Source organism: Felis catus, chromosome E3 (assembly GCF_018350175.1).
Source record: "Felis catus isolate Fca126 chromosome E3, F.catus_Fca126_mat1.0, whole genome shotgun sequence".
Lineage (NCBI taxonomy): Eukaryota > Metazoa > Chordata > Mammalia > Carnivora > Felidae > Felis > Felis catus.
In genome coordinates, this window is record NC_058383.1 from 33,048,581 (window position 1) to 33,067,567 (window position 18,987).

The following is an 18,987-nucleotide window of genomic DNA, read 5'->3' on the forward strand; positions in this document are numbered from 1 at the left end:
CGTCCAGCTGTGGGGGCTGGGACAAGTCAATCAACCCCATACACCCCAGTCTTCCTATGCATAAAATGATGCTAATTTTGGCTACTCGGCTTAGGAAAACAGGGTAGGTAGGGTTAAATGAGATATGTAGGCAAATAACATAGTGTCTGGCACACGGCAGACATTCGAGAAAAGTCTAACAAAGAAAAAATTTTTGAGCACTCTTTTTTTAAATGTTTACTTATTTTTGAGGGCGGGGAGAGGGGCAGAAAGAGAAGGAGACACAGAATCCAAAGCAGGCTCCAGGCTCTGAGCTGTCAGCACAGAGCCCGACTCAGGGCTTGAACTCACAAACCGTGAGATCACGACCTGAACCGAAGTTGGGTGCTCACTCAACTGAGCCACCCAGGTGCCCCTGAGCATTCTTTATAACAGGCCATGCGCCACGGAATTAGCAGTGGAATGGTTAGCATGATCCCAACCCTTGAAGAGGGTAATCTAAGGGACTATGTATAAAAGCTTTATATTCCAGAAGGAATCTGTATTTTTCCAATGTTGGAACATGAGTTGTGGGGTGAAGAAGCATAGCATTTGCCTAGCGCCTTAGAACTCACCAGAACATGTTTATGGTCGTTACTTCATCCAACCAGTATACAGCCATGTGAGGGAGATTGTTTTCCTTCTGGTCAGGTGGGGAAATCAAGGCTTAGAGAAACACACAGACTCACTCTACGTGCCAAGGTCTTGTTCCTCTGACCCCACATCCCATGTGAGGAAGCCCCACAGCGGTGTTCTGAAAGCGCATTGCTTGGGCAAGTCATGGACTGGTCTGGAATCCTGGACTGTGGGAGGCCTTAGGCAGAGATCTTAGGGCCTCGGTTGCCTTGTTGGAAAATAGTAAAAGAAAAAGACAGTGTTACACGACCTGTCAACTCCTTGGACATGGCTAGTTGGGTCCATTGTTGAATTGAACAGAAACAAAGCAAGGATTCGCTGTATTTTTTTTTCCAACTGTTTCTTACTTTTGAGGTTATTCATCAGTAGGCAAAGGGTACACCCCCTCTTCTGTGTCTCTTATTCTCTCTCTGTCTCCCATCTCCCCGTTTCTTATTCTCTCCTTGTCTGTGACTTACTGTCTCCCCTTCACCATCTCTTTTTCTGATTCCCTCTTTCTCATTCTTTCTCTTTCTCTTCCTGTTTTCCTTGGTGCCCGCTTCCATCCATATCTCTACCTCCTTCTCTCTCCCTCCTTCTCTGCCTTTCTCTGTCTCTGTCTCACAAAATCGCTAAGAATTTTCTGAGCTAAAAAATAAATATTAACTATCGGTCTTTTTTAAACCCAGTTCCCGGCCACTATCATCACCAATAGACATAATCCATACAAATTAAACTGACAACAGTTAAAAGCACACAGGGTGAAATTTGTTATTGACTAAAAATCCATGGATGACTCAAACTTTCCCCAGCAAGTTTGGGTCTCTGCACAATTTTGACTCAGGAGAATTGAACTTTAGTGGAAATAATAACCATACAAGGAACTCAAAATGGCAGCAGCTATAAATTAGTCAAGTTTGTTGTGGTCCAAACACTGATCAGTGAGTCAAATCCTTATAAAATTTAAACACAAAAGAATTGATCCCAGTGAAAACGGTTTCCAGAAAAGTTGGAAACAATAACTAGGCTGTAGGAGACATCGATCTAGGAATTAGATTAACTTAATGGAGTTTGCTCTGAAGAAAAAAAAAAAAAAATGCTTCCCCAGTGAAAATGCATCCGTGTCCATATAACTCTAATTTTACAGCTTATATTCACAAACTGGGAGTGCAGATGTGATTCTAAGCCACTTTCCTAAAGCCAGTTTTAGACCATCCCGTGCCGACGGCAGGTACAGCCTGTGCGTGCTGAGGGTCTCTTCCCCAAGCAGGTAGTTCCAAGGGTTGTCATGCCTCAGTGGTACCACTTCTTGGGCCCATGAACACCCTCAACCCCCCAACAGCCTTGTGTCTGGGTGCTTGCTGAGGATCCATACCGCCTTCGCCTGCGCGCACACTGACGTCATCACGCCCACGCCAGCCCCTGAACTTGCGCCTGAACTTACAGAACATGTTCACATCTGTCTTCGTCCATCCAACAGCCACCCCGGGAAAGAGGTGTCATTTCCCCTTCTTCCACGTGGGAAAACCCAAGCTCACAGAGGTCCCCTGCGGGGGCCTCACTGGCGGAGCCTGCCGAGTCACCCGAGCCCCACCCTCAGGCGTCCCAACGCCCTGATTGGCCTGAATTTCTGGCCGCTGCATTTCCCTTCTCGGCTAGGCTCGCACGTGACCTCCAAAGTACATCCAGTTATCATCCAAGAGGTGTTTAATTTTCATAACACTTTAGACTAGACTCCAAAACACACGTGCGCAGGCACACACACCCCCGTCCACACTCCAGATTCATTAATTCATCAGAACAAGTCAGTGTCTCGTTAAAGGCTTCTTGAATGTTAATGGATGAATAATTAACTCTAACGATATAATTAGCCTTTAAATGTACTGAGACCCCCAGAGAGCATCTGAAAACATGCAGAAGGAGATGATGAGCTAAAACCGGAAACTTTTGATTAGGAAATGTCAAGCTGCCTCGCCATACAAGTCCCTTTCCCCAAAGGGCCAGGCCCTACCTCGGGGCAGTGGCCTTCCCTCTTGTTGGGGGCATCAGATTGGCCGACAGGCAGTCTTGGGGCAAGGAGTGAACTCTGAGGCCACCACGCTGGCAGAAGGGACACCGACCCCCGGTGACAGCGTCAGATCGACACACTCGAGAAAGCTGTAGCAGCCTCTTCAGAGCCGTCGAAAACTCTGGCAGGAAACTGCTCGGTTAAAGTAGCATGGGGCACGTGTGACATCCTCCTTACTTTGCTTGTTGGCACATCGGCAGACGGAAGTGTTACTGCTCCCCCCGCCCCCATCCCGAATGGCTGTCGGTTTTAATCATTTGCTTTCCTTGAGGACTGCCAGTGACAGGGAGCGAGCGAGGGCACCCACACCGCCTCTACGATGCATGGCGGGGGGTGGGCCAGCACAGCAAACATGCGCACAGCACACACAGCACAGCACTGCATTCATTTTGGGCTCCAGTTCTGTTCCGCGCCTCAGGGTGGGGAGCCAAGGTGGCCGTTCACTTGTCACAAATGTTTGGAGAAGAGATGGCCCTTCTGTGGGGAGGGCAGGCAGAGAGGTGGACGAGGTAGGGGCTTTGCCCCCATGGCTATTCTCAGATCCCCTCCTTTAGGCCTCCCCTGGCCCGTGGGAGAAGCTTCCAGCCTGTGACAGCCATGGGACATGGGCAGGAGCTGGGAAGGCGGGACGAAGACGGTTTCCTCTTGAAAAGCAGGAGCGGAAAGCACCGAGCAGCGAAGCATGACTGGCTTCCTTACCTGTGAGCCCCCCAGCATCCCGGGGACCCCTGCGAGCTCTGGGGCCTCTTTCCTGCCGGGTCGGCTTTACTTCATGCTGCTTTACACCCAGGGGCTGTCAGCTACCACGCTGCGGCCTGAAAGCTGGCTGTCTACTGAAATCTCAGCTCCGGGCCCCCAGATGCTTCCGTTTCAGGTGGCTTTTCTCTTCCGGACCCTGCACCAACGGGAGCTGTGGCCTCTATGCCTACACGTGTCCTGAAGGCAGGGGTGGGGTGTGCTGGGGGCGAGAGAAGGTTTCTGCGGGGGAGACTCTGGACCCTCCATGGCTGTGCATCTGTTGGGAAAGAGACACGTGAAGCTGACCCATCGAGGCTGTTGCAGCCAGGCTCCGATCTCGGCTTCTTCTCTCGTAGCGCCGGGCTTGACTCACAGCTGTGCCCGCCGGTCTGAATTTCATGAGCAAAATACAGACTTGCCTTGGTCTACCCTCCAAGTGTCACAGAACGTCGTGGCCACAGTGGTTGTGTCTGTGGCCTCTGGCGTCAGACTGTGTGGAAGGCCAGACACTGTGGTGACACCAGACGGTGTGAGTCACGTGGCCCTCCGCTGCCTCCGTTTCCTCACCTGGCGATGGGGATGGCAGCCACACATCCACCCGTGCCCTGATAGCAGGACTCAGTGGGATGAGACGATGCGTGTCAAGTACCCAGGACTGGATTGGTCACAGGCAGTGCACAGAACGTCGTGGAAAATGCCATAAAATCTGAATTCGATTGAACGCATCGGTGTGTTTTGAGCATTTGTTTTGTGCCAGACACGGTGCACACATTTTACTCACGTAACCTCACCTTGTTCCCAAAGCCCCCCAAGGGCAGAGATTGTCCGTCCTGCTTTGCAGAGAGAAGACTGGGGCTTGGAAACACAGGCCCCTGGCTCCGAGTCTTTGAGCACAGAGCCCACTCTTGAGGATGTCAGCACGTCTCAATTTCTTCTTTTAAAAAAATTTCTTCTTTTCTCTCAGTTGAAAAGAGAGCAGGTATACCTCTTTGGGTCAGAGCAAGGAGGGAACCTGCTCCCCACAGCCTTCCCCTGCCCACCTGGAGCTATGCCGTCCACTTAAGGAGCAACCAGCCGTGAGTGACCACTTAACGACAGAATCTAAATTAATGTGAGGAAGTAAAACTAAAAACTCAGTTCCCCACTTGCACGAACCGCACTTCAAATGTGTGATAGCCACATCAGACAGAGTAGACGTGGAGCGTTTGTTTCAGAAGCTCTACTGGGCAGTACTGTCACAGAGACTTGGTAATATAGATGGGTTCTGTTTGCCTTAGCCCCATGGGACCCGCTCTGCTCATAGACCACATGGGAAAAGAACAATACCAATTGTATATCTCCGTCCTCTTTTGCAAAGCGCTGTGAGTACCAGCTATCTATGGGGGGTGGGGGGGGCGATTGCTGTGCAAGTCCCAGGATATTTGTAAACATGCAGGTGTCTGTGACCATTGCATTTAGACCTCAGCTCTCTAGAATCACTGATGAGGGACAGAAAACCAACATCACAGGGCCCTGCAGTTTCCTTCCTGCACTGTCCTCCTTTTGGTTCTGATGCGGCCCTGAGACCCGCGCCAGGCCTCTCTGTGGCCCTTCCTGGCTACCAGCCCACACCAGACACACCAGTGTGTGGAACTGCTTCACTCACTCGGGTCTTTTGCGATTGTCCTCCCTCTGCCTTAACAGCATCTTACTTTTGCAAACTTTGTTTCCTGAGAAAACTTCCTTTTTTCTTTCTGCTCTGCTCATCTGGTCGTTTTGTGCTCAGCTGAAGAATATTTTGTCATGAGATAATGGTAATGATTTGCAAAAATCTGTGCCTGTCCATAAAATGGTGATTTAAGCTGCTGTTGGATAGCTCTTGATGGTTGCCAGGTGCAGTTAAAACCACACTGGGATTTCCAGTAAAAACCGGTTAAAACCGCACTGGGATTTCTATCCCAGAAACGCTTCAATGTGTGGTGGCTTACCAGGATAGAGAGAGATTTCATCTCACACGTACAGATGGTCTTAACATTTGAATGCCCCTGTATGCATGTATGTGTGTATTTTTGTTTTTTGTTTTATGTCTTTTTGAGAATTGAGAGAGTGGGATGAGGCTTAGGAAGTCTCAGCAAAACCCACGTTCCCAGCATCTCCATGGTAACCTTAATATGTTAAGGTATTGACGTTGCAAGCACGTAAGTTTCATGAAGAAGACAGATACCATCCATGGCCCCAAGTCCTCAGGATACACATGTCATCAAGAGCCTCAGTTTCCCTACTGATAGTCACAGAAGATGACTCTTGGCTTGTGGAATCAGAATGCCACAGCTAGAGGAGTATCTCAGCAGCACCCCAGTGACCACCTCACAGATGAGGAACTGGCAATCCAAAAGAAGGAAGTGAGTTTCCCGAGGTCCCACCGTCTCTGAGTCTACTAGAGAATCCCAAGCCCCTCTACCTGCCCATCCACTGCTCCTGTCACACGCTCCCCCGCCTTCATGTACAAATTGTTTTTGACTCTCCATCTCCTCTTTCCACAGCTCTCTGCATTGCTGGCTGTCCAGAAGGCTGTTTCCTCTTGGTTCATCAGCTCTGGTTTACCATCACCATTAACAACGCTTAGTTTCCTTCCCCTTCCACTTGGGTGATCTCATCCCCTTTTAATACTCTCTGACTATAATCCCAAACCCTCAGTTCTGCAGCCTTGGGAGAAAGACTTTAGAGTCTTTGTGTTGGTGAGATGAGCCTTGCAGTCTTGCCCCACCTCTAACCATTACAGAAACGAAAAATTAAAATGAAGCATGCTGCTGTAAACCTTCCAAATAGTTTTATTCCCATCGGGAGGCCTTCAGCAGCTGTCTCTGAAAGAATGCAACATTTTACCTCCTTTCCCTGCCACTTTTATTTTTCTTTGCTTCACTGTTTTATGTGTTCTTGTTAAATAAAGAAAGGCAGTAAAGTTGAGAAAGTACCAGGACGTCGAGTAATCTCCGATTTAGCTTTTCTATCTACTTGAGGACATCCCATCCCATCCCTACCTAGTTTTGAGCCATCCATCCCCATGTACAAGGGCGACCACTTCAGCCTTGTTAAATGTTTTTAAAAATTGCGAACAGTACTCATACCCACTGACAGTGACCTGGTTAATGAAAGAGGTACAGCCACGGTGTCGAGGGACGATTTGATGCTTGCCTTTTGGGGGCGTGGGCTGGGAAGGGTCATGCAGGACTTCTGAGATGATAACGTTCGATGCCTTAATCTGTGTGGTGATTTCCAGGATGTAGAATGGGTACAAATTTATGTGGCACTTTATTCGATCTTAATAAAAATAAATACATCCACAAAGGGAAAAAAAATGTGCTATGTTATTGACATGACAACAAGCAAAGAAGGCAACTTGGGAAGTAGTTTGTATGGAATAATGATAATTTGCAGGTTGAAACAAGGACATACTATGGCCCACGGGCCAATCTGTGTTTATAAATAACCTTTTATTGGAACAGAGCTGAGTTCATTCACTTCTGCATTATTGAGGGCCGCTTTTGTGTTGTGTACTCACTTCCTAGGTCTGCAAGAACAAAGTACTAGAAACTGAGAGCCTTACACAATAGGAATTTTTCGGTCTCACTGTTGTGGGGCTGGAATCTGAGACCAAGGGGTCCGCAGGGCTGTGCTGGCTCTGAGGGCACAAGGGTAGTATCTGTTCCGGGGCCTCTCTCTCAGCTTCTGGTAGCTTCTTGGCTTGTGGCAGTGTGAACTCCAGCCTCCCCATGGTGGTGGTCTCCTTGCCTGTGTGTCTGTGGTCAAATTTCCCCTTTTTTTTATAGTGGTTTGGGGACCCACACTTCCCCCATGTGACCTTAGGCTAACGAATCACATCTGCAATGACCTTATGTCCAAACGAGGTCAGATTCTGACATGCCGGGGGTTAGGGTTTCAACATAGGAATTTGTTGGGGGTGGGGGGGACCAGCCCAAAACATGCTACAGCAACAGAGTTGAGAGGTTGTGATAGAGATTGTGTGGCCCACAAAGCTTAATCGATTATCTTGTCTTTACAGAAGAAGTTTGCCAACCCCTGTTTTAAAACACGTGGGTATGGGGGCGCCTGCGTGGCTTAGTTCGTTAAGCCTCTGACTTTGGCTCAGGTCATGATCTCGCGGTTCGTGAGTTCAGGTGCCGTGTCAGGCCCTGGTGCTGACAGCTCAGAGCCTGGAGCCTGTTTAGGAATCTGTGTCTCCCTCTCTCTCTGCCCCTCCCCGACTCACGCTTGCTCTCTCTCTCTCTCTCTCTCTCTCTCAAAAATAAATAATAAAACATTTTTAAAAATTAAACAGAATTTTTTTAAAGGTGTGGGTGTGTGTGCAAGCATACATGTGTATACCTGCCTGAGAAATGTGTAAGGCTGTTCACCAGTGTGTTAACCTCTGCTTCTGAATTATGGAATTATGGGCAATTTAAATTTTAATTGTATTTTTGATACTTTCTATATTATTGAGGTTTCTAAAAATTATCATGTAATAATTTCTGTAATATACATAGACAGTAGACATGTTTCCTCTGGGAGGAAAAGACATCATTCCTATGTACTCGCTCTCCCTTCCTGCACCCTCCACCAAATTCTCCTGCACCTTAATGGTTTATTTTGGTCTGATGCAAACCTTTCTAAATAGGCCGCTGTTCTCCACTGTTGGGAGTGCTAAGTGCTTAACAAACCAGCAAACTCAACTGTTTACTCACTTAGGCATAAGGATTCTTTATGTCTTTATTTAGCTGCCTCTTGTAACTTGGAGAGAAAAGCTTCTGGCTTTTATCTCCTCATTAAAAATAGATCCTTTTATGACGAGGGGACGAAGTGGCCATGAGTCACCCCGTGTGGTGTGAAAGACAGTGTGAGGTGCTGCCTCGGGCCCCAGGAGCTGGGCCCCGAAATGGTACCCCGCCATCCCCATGACCCCCTGGTTTTTTATCATTGCAGGAAACTGGACGCTTTCATCTACGATGCTGCGGTCTTGAATTACAAGGCTGGGAGGGATGAAGGCTGCAAGCTGGTGACCATCGGGAGCGGGTACATCTTCGCCACCACTGGCTACGGAATTGCTCTCCAGAAGGGCTCCCCTTGGAAGAGGCAGATTGACCTGGCCCTGCTCCAGTTTGTGGGTGATGGTAAGACCTTGGGTGACCCCCTAACTTTCGGGGGACGTGACACCCTTGCGCTCTGTTTTCTGATTGGCTTTCCAGGAGACCTTGGTAGGGTGAGCTCGCTCACTCTTGGTCAGGGGCCTCTCACACGACACCACGTTTTTTAGGTTGCTTGTAACAGAAACCAGTTTTAGACAATGAAATTGTCAAAGGGGATTTATTTTAAGGATGCAGAAGTGTCTATCTCAGTGAATTGAGGGAAGGGTTGAGCAAATAGGTTTAGAGAAAAGAAAACAGGAACCAGAGCGATCCTGGAGTCTTAACAGCAGGAACTCGTAGATCTGTCCTCGAGCACCAGGTCTCACTGGGGACAGTTTGGGCCCCCAGCGGGTATTGGGCTATGTCTGGAGACATCTTTGTCATGATTGGGAGGCTGTTTGCTCCTGGATTCTAGTGGGTAGAGGCCAGGGTACTGGCATACATCTTACGGTACCCAGGACAGCCCTCCACATCTCAAAACACAGAATCACCTGACCCCAAATATTAGTCGTGCTGGGCCAGAGAAACCATGACTCTGCATGAACTCGGCTCCAGTCCTAAGCTCTGTTCTCTAAATTCTAAATTTCACATGGCAGAGGAAGGATTCCTGATGCATTTTGAATCAACCTCTTTTTCCTGGGCTCATCAGGAGTGCCTGAGGGGTGGGGTTATGTTGTTCTAACACAAACAGCTCCTGTTATCATCCCGTGGAGGGGTGAGGGAGAAGCAGTCTGTAGAAAGGAATAAAGTCTGCCTCTTGCTCAACAGACCAAAAGATAGATCCCACCCCCGTGGGTCTCACAGTCTAATGGGACTTTGGCACGTACGGATCGGTGTAGGTAATTGGGCCGACTGTGTCTCCAGCCAACATTTCCTTCAGTCTGGCCTTCCGTACTCCCTGGTCGGTGACCTCAGCACACGAGAGTTCCACGCCACGGGTTTTAGGATCCCGTCCTGGCTCCAATGGCATGTGGGTGTCCCTTTGAATTGCCAACACTGAGACGGGAGAAGCAAAGTGAGCCTCATGGCCAGTGACGCCTAAAGACTTGAGTGGGTGTGAGCGGGGTACAGAAGTTCGGGCCCTGGGCAGAAGCTGTACTCAAGGACGGCTGGAGGCCCTATTCAGAGATGGTTACACAGGATGCTGTGCCTCTGCAGCTGGGAGAGGCAGATCCGTCAACACTGCAGTCAGACAGAATATTGAAATGGGCAGAGGTTAGTACACAGCGTGGTGTGGATCTGAACAAGGTGCATCATTCAATGCACCCTCTTCTCTGCTCCCGGAATTAAGCCCTTGACTCTCAAAGTACCATCAAACATCTAAATGTGTTTTATATTTAACTCCCAAATAAGAACGTCTGATCCTGTGAATTCCCTGTGGGGCATTTGCACCTTCTTCTGATCACGATCTGTGTTCTCTGTTGTGTAATCGTGATTTGTGGCTGTGTCGGTCAGCTCTGGCTGTGAAATCTTAGAGGCATATTCCGGTAAGCATTTGTTTTGCCTGTGGGAGTACAGGTTCAGTGGAGGGGCTCTGTGTCAGGCTGTGGTGGCCTTGGTGGCTCTGGCCCCCCGCTGTGCGTCTGTGGACCAAATGTGTGGTCTCTGCTCTGCGTGTGTTTATTCTGGGTCTCAGGCCAAAAGGGCAGCAGGCTGCCTGGCAGAAGCTCTTTTCTCGGCTATGTCACAGGCACAGAGAAGGACATCTAACTGGACACGTGCTGTTCAAGTCTCTGGTTGGCCGTGTTCACATCTGCTAACACCCTTCTGTCTAAAGCAAGTCAGATTGCCAAGCCCAAAGTAAAGGGATCAGAGGTACACTCTGCCTTTTATGGGAGGAGTTTGGAGTTATATGACCAGGGGTGTGGACACAGAGAGGGGTGGAGAGTTGGGAGCCAGCTGCCAGACTGCATACATTACCTGTGTTCTTTAATATCCATGATAACTTTATGACGTTCAGTGTTGCTTATGCCCACTTCCATTTTTCCAGGGGGAAATGGAAAGTGGTAGAGCTTCTACGTCAGGGGCCTTAATCTGGAAGGGGATCGATGATGTCACACTCCTGTTTCATTTAATTCCCAACGATGTCTATCAAAGTTGGATAATTGTATCCATGAGATTTATAGACCCTTCAGGAAGAAGTAATCTAGTATACCTCTGAACTGAAATCTTTTGCCCCACTGACAAATACTTCTATGAAGGGGGTGATCTTCCTTAGTTTACTCATCTGTGAATGAATGCTTGCAGAAATATTTCCTTGATAAGGCTGGCATGTGGATGAAATGAAAGGAGACCTGTAAAGAGCTTAGCTAGGCCCAGCACCTGGAAATAGAAGTGGTTCAATAAATGCTAGCTATTACCATCATCATCTCCATCATCATTATCAGGACCATCGCCATTATCGTCATCACCATCATTATCATTATATCATCATCACCAACACCATCATCACTGTCCTTATCACCACCATCATCATCACCACCATTCCCATCACCATCATCACCACCATTCCCGTCACCATCATCACTGTCCTTATCACCACCATCATCACCACCATCATCATCACCACCATCTTCGCCATCCCCATCACCATCATCACTGTCCTTATCACCACCATCCCCATCACCACCTTCCCCATCACGACCATCCCCATCACCATCATCACTGTCCCTTATCACCATCACCACCATCATCATCATCATCACCATTTTATCACCAGCATGATCATCGTCACCACCATCCTCATCATTACCAGTCTCCACCTCCTCCTCATTGTTGTCCATCCACAACTCCAATATTAAGTATAGCCTATTTAGTATCGTATTGGTGGTTAATAGTATCATGGAAACAACCTTTATGGTGCTGAACATAAAATGCGCTCTTTGTGGCAAATAAAAAATACAAAATACAGGCATCCAGATAGGTCAAAAATGTGTTTCTGGTAGTAGCAGAGCATCTAGATTCTTACACATATTTTCTGTCCTCAATCATTGCTTTCCCGGTCAGACTGTCAGGATTGGGACACGTGTCTTCTCGGCTTCATCTCTAGAGGCCATCTGGAAGCAAAGACATTAGAGAGAAAATGACGTTGCTCCAGGGGGTGTCTTAAGATAATCTTCTCGCAAAGGCACGTCCAATTCTGAATGTCTCTCTAGGAGTAAATACATGAATTAACACAACTGCATAAATATTTCACTTATCTTATGCAGCTTCAGGATTAATTATGCTCTAAAATTAGACCTGTAAAGAGCACAGTGCTAAGCAGTACCTAATTATTATTCATCCTCTAGAATGGAGTGTTTATCTCTTGTTATAGAGTAGCTTTGGTGGACGATTACGAGTCTAATGTGTGTCAAAAGTATAAAAAATTCTCCTAATGAGCTGTGTAAATACAACCTTTGAGTGGAGCATTTAGTTATTGGGGGAGCCTCTTACGTGAAGCCTGCCAGGCATTTCCCTAGGAGATGGACTGCTGATTTCCCTTAAGAGGTACACAGAATCCCAATAAGAGCTCACCTTCCTTTTCCTGTCTAATTGCTGTATCCTTTCTGAAATAGTGGAGTGCCCCACGGGGATCTTTGCTTCTCAGTACTTCAGTAACAACACTCATGAGTACTTTTCAGCATTGATCATCAGTATCCAACATTTACTGGGAAACACACTTTCCTAGAGGGGAATGTCATGGTCTTTTTCTTCTCTCCTTCAGGGAACTTACAGTCCAGTTGGTTGGCAATGTACAAACTTAAAATATCTAATCTCAAGATGCAAGCTTATTATAATAATTCATAAATATGAAGTAACATATACATATATGTGGCTATATATTCTTAGGTATCTTGGATAGGTGAGAGAGGAGTCCAGAGGAAATATGGGATACACTTGAGTTTTTTAATGGAAGAATGAAAAGGCAGAGTAAGGCATAAAGAATAGGTATAGTAAGGTTTAGACAAAAAATAGAACGGCCTGAGTTCACAGAGCCTCATTCATTAATTCATCCAGCAAGTGGCAAATATCTGTTGAGTATCTGGTATCTCCCTGGCACCTGAAAGGTGACTCTTGAGTGAGAAATAAAAAGTAAGTCTGGGACCTAAAAAACGGCATTTCTGGCTTCACAGGAGAGGTTGAATGAGAGATGTTAGGTCCCATCAATCTTCCGGATTTTGTACTTTTTAAAAATGTGATCCTGGGATTTGAAGAGATGGATGGAAGATCATAGAGGTTAAAGCCCTGTGGGCGTATAGAGGCCAGCCAGTAGATATTGAGGAGAACAAGGCTGTATGATAATACTGTTCAGCAGCCAGTGATGTTGGGAAAAGGAAGGAAAACAGTTGTTGTTGGAGCCTGTTGTCAGTGGCCCAGCACAGGGCCAGGTACCTCACAAATGTTCTCAGCAGCCCTTCACACATTACTCTGGGGCAGATCTTGTCCCCATTTTGCAGAGCAGGAAAATGAGGCTCTGTTGGGTTAAGAGAGCCAAGGCAGAGCTGTCAGACTTTGACGCAAACAGGAATCACCTGGGGATCTTGTTAAAGTGCAGATTCTGGTTCGGTGGGTCAGTCGGGGGATGGGGGAAGCAAGCGCACGGGTCAGATTCTGCATTTCTAACAAGCTGCTGCTGGTCTATGGACAACACCCTGTATGGATTTTTTTATGGTTCGTGTAACTCCGGTTCTGATCGTCTTGCTCAGGGGCCATGCTCCAGGGGCAAATCCTCGGTTGCTAGTGGCCAGATCACCTTAGCTATAAATAATATGTTCTAGCACAGAGACACATTTAATCTTCCTCTTTGTACTTTGCTCAGTTTTCATGGTTGTTGGTTTATTTTTAAACCCAGAAATACATTACTTGTCCCTGGTATCTCGTCCGAGTTCACCGAACAAATAAAACCAAATATATGTATGTATATCGTACATCTTTATAAGCTATATGCTATATTCCACTGCACTTATATCATATCTACATCTATATGATGGATATCATATGAAATATTTGAGAGGTATGACACATACAGCCCCTGTGTTAATATTGCATTAATAGGGTGATTAACTCAACCCATTTTGTTGGGACTCTCCCAGTTTAAAACTAGTGACCCCAGTTATATCCTATCTGAGCACATATGACAGATATCATATGTGACATATTTGAAAGATACCATATATATCGTTTCAATTGGACAGGTATGTTGGGGGCCCTTTGCCCCTTTGTAACTGCAACTTTGCAAGCAGTCGTTTTAAATTGTCTTTTAATGTTCATTTATCTTTGAGAGAGAGAGAGGGAGACCAAGCATGAGTGAGGAGGGGCAGAGAGAGAGGGAGACAGACAGAATCTGAAGGAGGCTCCAGGCTCTGGGCTGTCAGCACAGAGCCCAATGCAGGGCTCTAACTCACGAACCGTGAGATCATGACCTGAGCTGAAGTCAGACACTTCACTGACTGAGCCACTCAGGTGCCCCCACCAGCAATCGTTTTAAAGACTCATCCAGATTGATGTGAGATTAGAAGGGTCCGCACACTCTGCTCTTGTGTCAGTAAGACGTCTTGCTACAATAGACTCTCTAAAGCTTTGGAAAGCACCACTCCAGGAGAACAGTGCTCACAGACCTTGGACTGGGGAGTGCTGGAGGGAGTTGGTGGGGAAGCCCACTCCCTACTTCTGAGTGGGTCCATCAGTGCTCCCAATTCTTTTATCTGTTGGCCTCTCTTTCAGTGAAGCAGGCAGGGTGGGTTTGGATGGGAAGGGCCCCCATGCTGCCAGCCAGAGTAGAGAGTGGTTTTGTGATTGCAGAAGCTCTTTGTGTATCTAATTAGGATTCTCATAAATTGCTCTGAGCCACTGGATGGGTCGTTAATATCCTCCTCCCCGCCCTAGTCCAACTTCCCAGCTTAATATCTTTGCGCTCACGTCCGAGTCTTGGGGAGAGCTGGACACCCCCACAGCTTGGGTGGCCTGGCCTGTCTTCTTAGGCTGACTTAGGAATGTGTGGTCAGTGCTGGTTGAGGAGATCACTGAGGGACCCCTAAACATTTTCCTCAACTTTCTGCAGTGTCTCAAATTCTACCGAAGTTTTTTCAGATAAGCACGGACTCTTGCATGAAACCCCCTTTAAAAATGGAGTTCCTTCTTCCAATCTGCTCCTGAACCCGTTTGCTGATTGGGTGTCTGACCCTTCAGCCCATGTGTCCTCCTTTAAGGTCTCCTTAAAGACCACAGCTCTCCACTAGATAGCGTTCATAAACCGTGACCCCCTTTAGCGCCGTGCTCATGGCGTTCCTGTGGCCTTCAGCAGAGCATCACGCATAAAGGGGAAAGGTGGAAGGTTCCCCAACTCCCTCGCTGTGTGATCTTGGGCAAATTAATTTCTCGGCGTTCCAGTTTCCTTACCTCTCTGTTGGAGCTGTTCGGGGCTTACGTGAAAGCAAACACAAACTAATCTAGTGCTTGGCACGTATTACATGCCTGCTCACTGCGGACCTCCCACTTCCTTATGCCACTAAGGGGCACTGCATTCTCAGTCCCTGGAGGGCAGATGCTATCATGTCCATTCTTGCTGCCCCTTTGTCTCCCTTAGGACCCACGACTGAGCTTGCTGCTGACACAGAACTCACTGGTGCATGGACAAACGAACGCATAGATTTGCCAGCGCTACAGGCGGGGGCACCTGGGTGGTTCAGTCTGTTGACTGTCCGAGCCTTGGTTTCGGCTCAGGTCATGATCTCACAGTTTGTGAGATCAAGCCCCGTGTTGGGCTCTGCGCTGACAATGCAGAGCCTGCTTAGGATTGTCTCTCCCTCTCTCTCTCTGTCCCTCCCCCACTCACACTCTCTCAAAATAAACATTGTTTTAAAGAAAACACTACAGGCACACTTTTACAGGGCTGACTTCATCAAATATCTCTTCTGATGAAGGGGATGCCATTTTCTTTAGGAAGGACATTAGGTGCCTCTGTAGGGAGGGAGTCGCAAGAAGTAATCGCTCAATCACTGTCCAGTCTGAAAATCTCCCCAAGCCTCTGACCCCCTCATTCACTCTAAGATGGAGGCAAGTTCTTGCCTTGCTGAATCTGTGTGCTCTTGTAGTCAGATATCTGTCATGCACTCGTCTTTTTAACCCGAATTTCTGGGATGGACGTAACTGGCAAAATTATATATTTCCTAGCTGTTAGCACCTAAATGGATCATCAGTTGTTAACGAGTTTGTGGTCCCTGCATCAAGGAAGTAAACAGGAGAAATAGTATCTTCCCCTGGGTTTGGCCAACTGTGGCCATGGCATGTAATCCAGCCGCTGCCCGTTTTTAAAAATAAAGTTTTATTGGAACACAGCCGTCTCCATTCACTGCCCGTGGCTGCTTTCACCCTCCCGCGGCAGAGTCGAGATGCCACAAGAGCAACCGCACAGACTGCCAAGCTCCAAATATTTACTGTCTGGCCCTTCATAGAAAAAGTGTGATGGCTCCTGGTCTTAGGCTGTCTGGAGAAAGACGAGAGGGCAGAGAAGACTTAAGACTGGAGGTTTTCCAGTTCTCCGAAGGGAAGGGGGAGGTGAGGGTGGGAAAAGAGGGAGGAAGGGAGGCCAGAAATCAGAGCAGGGAGGAATTATAAAGAAAAGAGTCAAACAGGAAGGAGACAGGAAGGAAGGGGAGGGAGGAGGAGACAGAGGAGCCACGGAGAGCAGGCCAGAGGGAGGCAGGACTCAGCCCGGGCATCTCCAGAGCGAGCTGCATTTGTTCCGCTGAGCGATTAGCCTCGGTGCGGTGGAAACTGGAAAAGTCTGAGAGCCCACGGCCGCCCCATCTCGACCGGCTCCACGCAGGAGCGAGGCGCGGACCACGGGCTGACTCACTCCTGCCTCGGAGCCCTCTAATCTGTCTCCCGCTGGCCTCCCTGCCCGCAGTTCTTCGTGACATAGGTCCCCGTGTCCTCAGATGACTCAGCAACACCCTAGTGCAACCAGCAGCTTCAACCGGTTTAAAGAGATAAATGCCAGAATAAGGCTGGGGTGGGTGAGCAGGGAGGATTTGGAGGAGAGGAGGTGCCGAGGATCTGAGAGCCCCGTTTCAGGGGAAGAGACAGTTTCCACTTCTCTAAATGCTTCCGTGGGTCAACAGCCACCATGATCACTGGTGTTATAGATGTTTATAGTAAGAGATGACACTTAGGGAGGGAGCCCTATGGGTCACAGAATAATCTCAGTCTGTCTAGGTATTAATTTTACCCAGTCCTCACAATGGCTAAATGGCATGAGTTATGATCATTAACGCCTGTTTGCAGGTGAGGAAACTGAGTCACAGGCAGGTCAAGGAATACGTACAAGCTCCTAAGTGGCAGATCTGGGATCGGAATGTAGGCAAACGGGCCACAGGGCCTTGGCTTTAACCATGTTGCAGGACTGCTTCTCCTTTTGTCTACTCCCAACTGTCGTCGACATCTCTACAGCAGGTTTCCCATCTGGAAAGGGTCACAGCTGTGATTTAAATGCAGATTGGCCAGAATCCATATTCAGCGTCCATTCCTCTTTCACTGAAGGCACAGCATCGGTTCCCTGCAGATGACACTGGGCAGAATAACTTGGCAACAGAGGTTGAGGGTAGGCGAGCAAGCGACCTAGGCTTTTTTTCCCATTTTTCCACGGAGAAGGAGACTTGTCCATGCCCCAGGCCCCGGCACCATGGGGACAGGCTCAGCCTAATTTTTGAGATCATTCAACCCTGGCAGTTTGGGGAAAACTCAGGACCCAGAAGCCAGAGACGAGAAGGAATGGAGCAAGGACAGAGTGTAATTAAGAGGAGTCAGATGTTTGGCCCCGATACAGGCTTGCAGAGAGGCCTCTCCAGGTTCACAAAGACCCGTCCTGGTTGCCGGAATTGCTTGTTCCCCACAGAGCTCCTCGGAGCTGCATAATCCCCGGCATTTCAGAAGGTTATTGTTCCTTGCTAAACGTGTTTTAATCAAATTGAGACTTCAAAGGCAGAAATCACAGTTTGGGCTGAGCTAGGCTACTCTATAAATCATGAACTTTATAATCAAGTTAGCAAGACCGGGTGCCATTGACAAAGCCCCCTGATTTATTAACCCAGTTGTTCATTCATTCATTCAGTCTGCCTCTAGACACTCATTCACAAACAATAACCGAGCAGCTTCTGAGCTCCAGGTGGTGGAATATAAAAATGATTAGAGGCTCCTGCTCCATTGCTCTTAATAGTTACTTTCCTTACAAAGTGCTTTCGTGGCACCCTGTGTCCGTCAGACTCTCTTGGAGAACGTGTGGAAAATATAGATACGTGATTCTTACCCCATGGGGCATTTTTTCACATCCTCTCTGGGATATCTAAAACGCAGTAAGATTTAAGAACCACTCCTTAGAATAACAGTATTGAGCCCTTAGTAGCACGCATCTCTGATGGGTCAGTACTGGATACAGAGGCCAGGGGCCAACAGATCACTCGTGTGGGGTCCATGAAATTGGGTCTTCACCGTGAGTTCTCTCCAGCCTCGTCTCTCAAGGCTCTTAGCTGGGTTTCCATATCCAGAGACCTTGGAGATGGTGAAAACGCAAGAAGTAAGTGCTGTAGAACGTGTAAGCGTCAGCCTGCACAGTGACCACAGTATGGAACACAGGGACATCCCGTGTGTGGATGACTGTGACACGCACACAGACGTCACTGATACACAGAATGGCAGCTTTGATGCCATCCACCCATAGGGCGTGGTGATCGATGGCCATTTGGACGCCCCAGCAACCAAGTCACTTTGACCCTCCTAGGATGTAAAATGTAACCGCACGGCAAACCATGTGCATTCAGAAATGAAATGTTCTGAAAGGAAGAAATGTGTCAGTCCTAAGCCTACATTAGCCATAAAGGGTTTAAGTGCTTCTTCATTGGCCTGTGACCAGATGGTACCATAAAAATTAGACTTGTTTATCTCCCTCCTAATTTTAACTAGAGACATATTTGGAATAATAATGGAGCAGCACTTACTTAAGAAACAGATAAAATCCATAAATATCCTGGAGGGCCATTGACTTTCCCTCTGTGCTGGAGGGGTTTCATATGCCTAAGTTAGCAGTGAATTTCCCAATAGGTCCCTTGAGATTCAGAGCTGCAGTGTTTATTATCAATCTGATGCCAGGATTAGAACAAGGTCAGCAGTGCCAAATTCGTGCCTGACAAGCAGTGAATCGCTCAAACCAGGGAAAGTCAAATGTCAAGAGAACCGTCAGAGTTGAAATAAGACATAATGAATAGCTTGCTGGTAAGTCAAACCCTGATGTCACAGAACCCAATGTGGGAATTACAGGATGCATAAACAGTGGCCCCGAATCCCTTTCCGTCTACGTCTTGTAAAACCCGTATTTGGAAAGGCAATCTAATGTCCATACAAAATTTC

General features: G+C 47.7%; 1 protein-coding gene across 3 annotated transcripts in view; it reads left to right on the forward strand.

The window, feature by feature from the left end:
* GRIN2A (glutamate ionotropic receptor NMDA type subunit 2A) overlaps positions 1 to 18,987 on the forward strand; it is a 536,750-nt gene that overhangs the window by 486,813 nt on the left and 30,950 nt on the right. For all 3 annotated transcript variants that reach the window (XM_045047693.1, XM_045047692.1, XM_006942329.5), the window contains one exon: positions 8,399 to 8,586. In XM_045047693.1, coding sequence (XP_044903628.1) covers positions 8,399 to 8,586 — 188 coding nt within the window. The remainder of the gene's footprint in view (positions 1 to 8,398; positions 8,587 to 18,987) is intronic.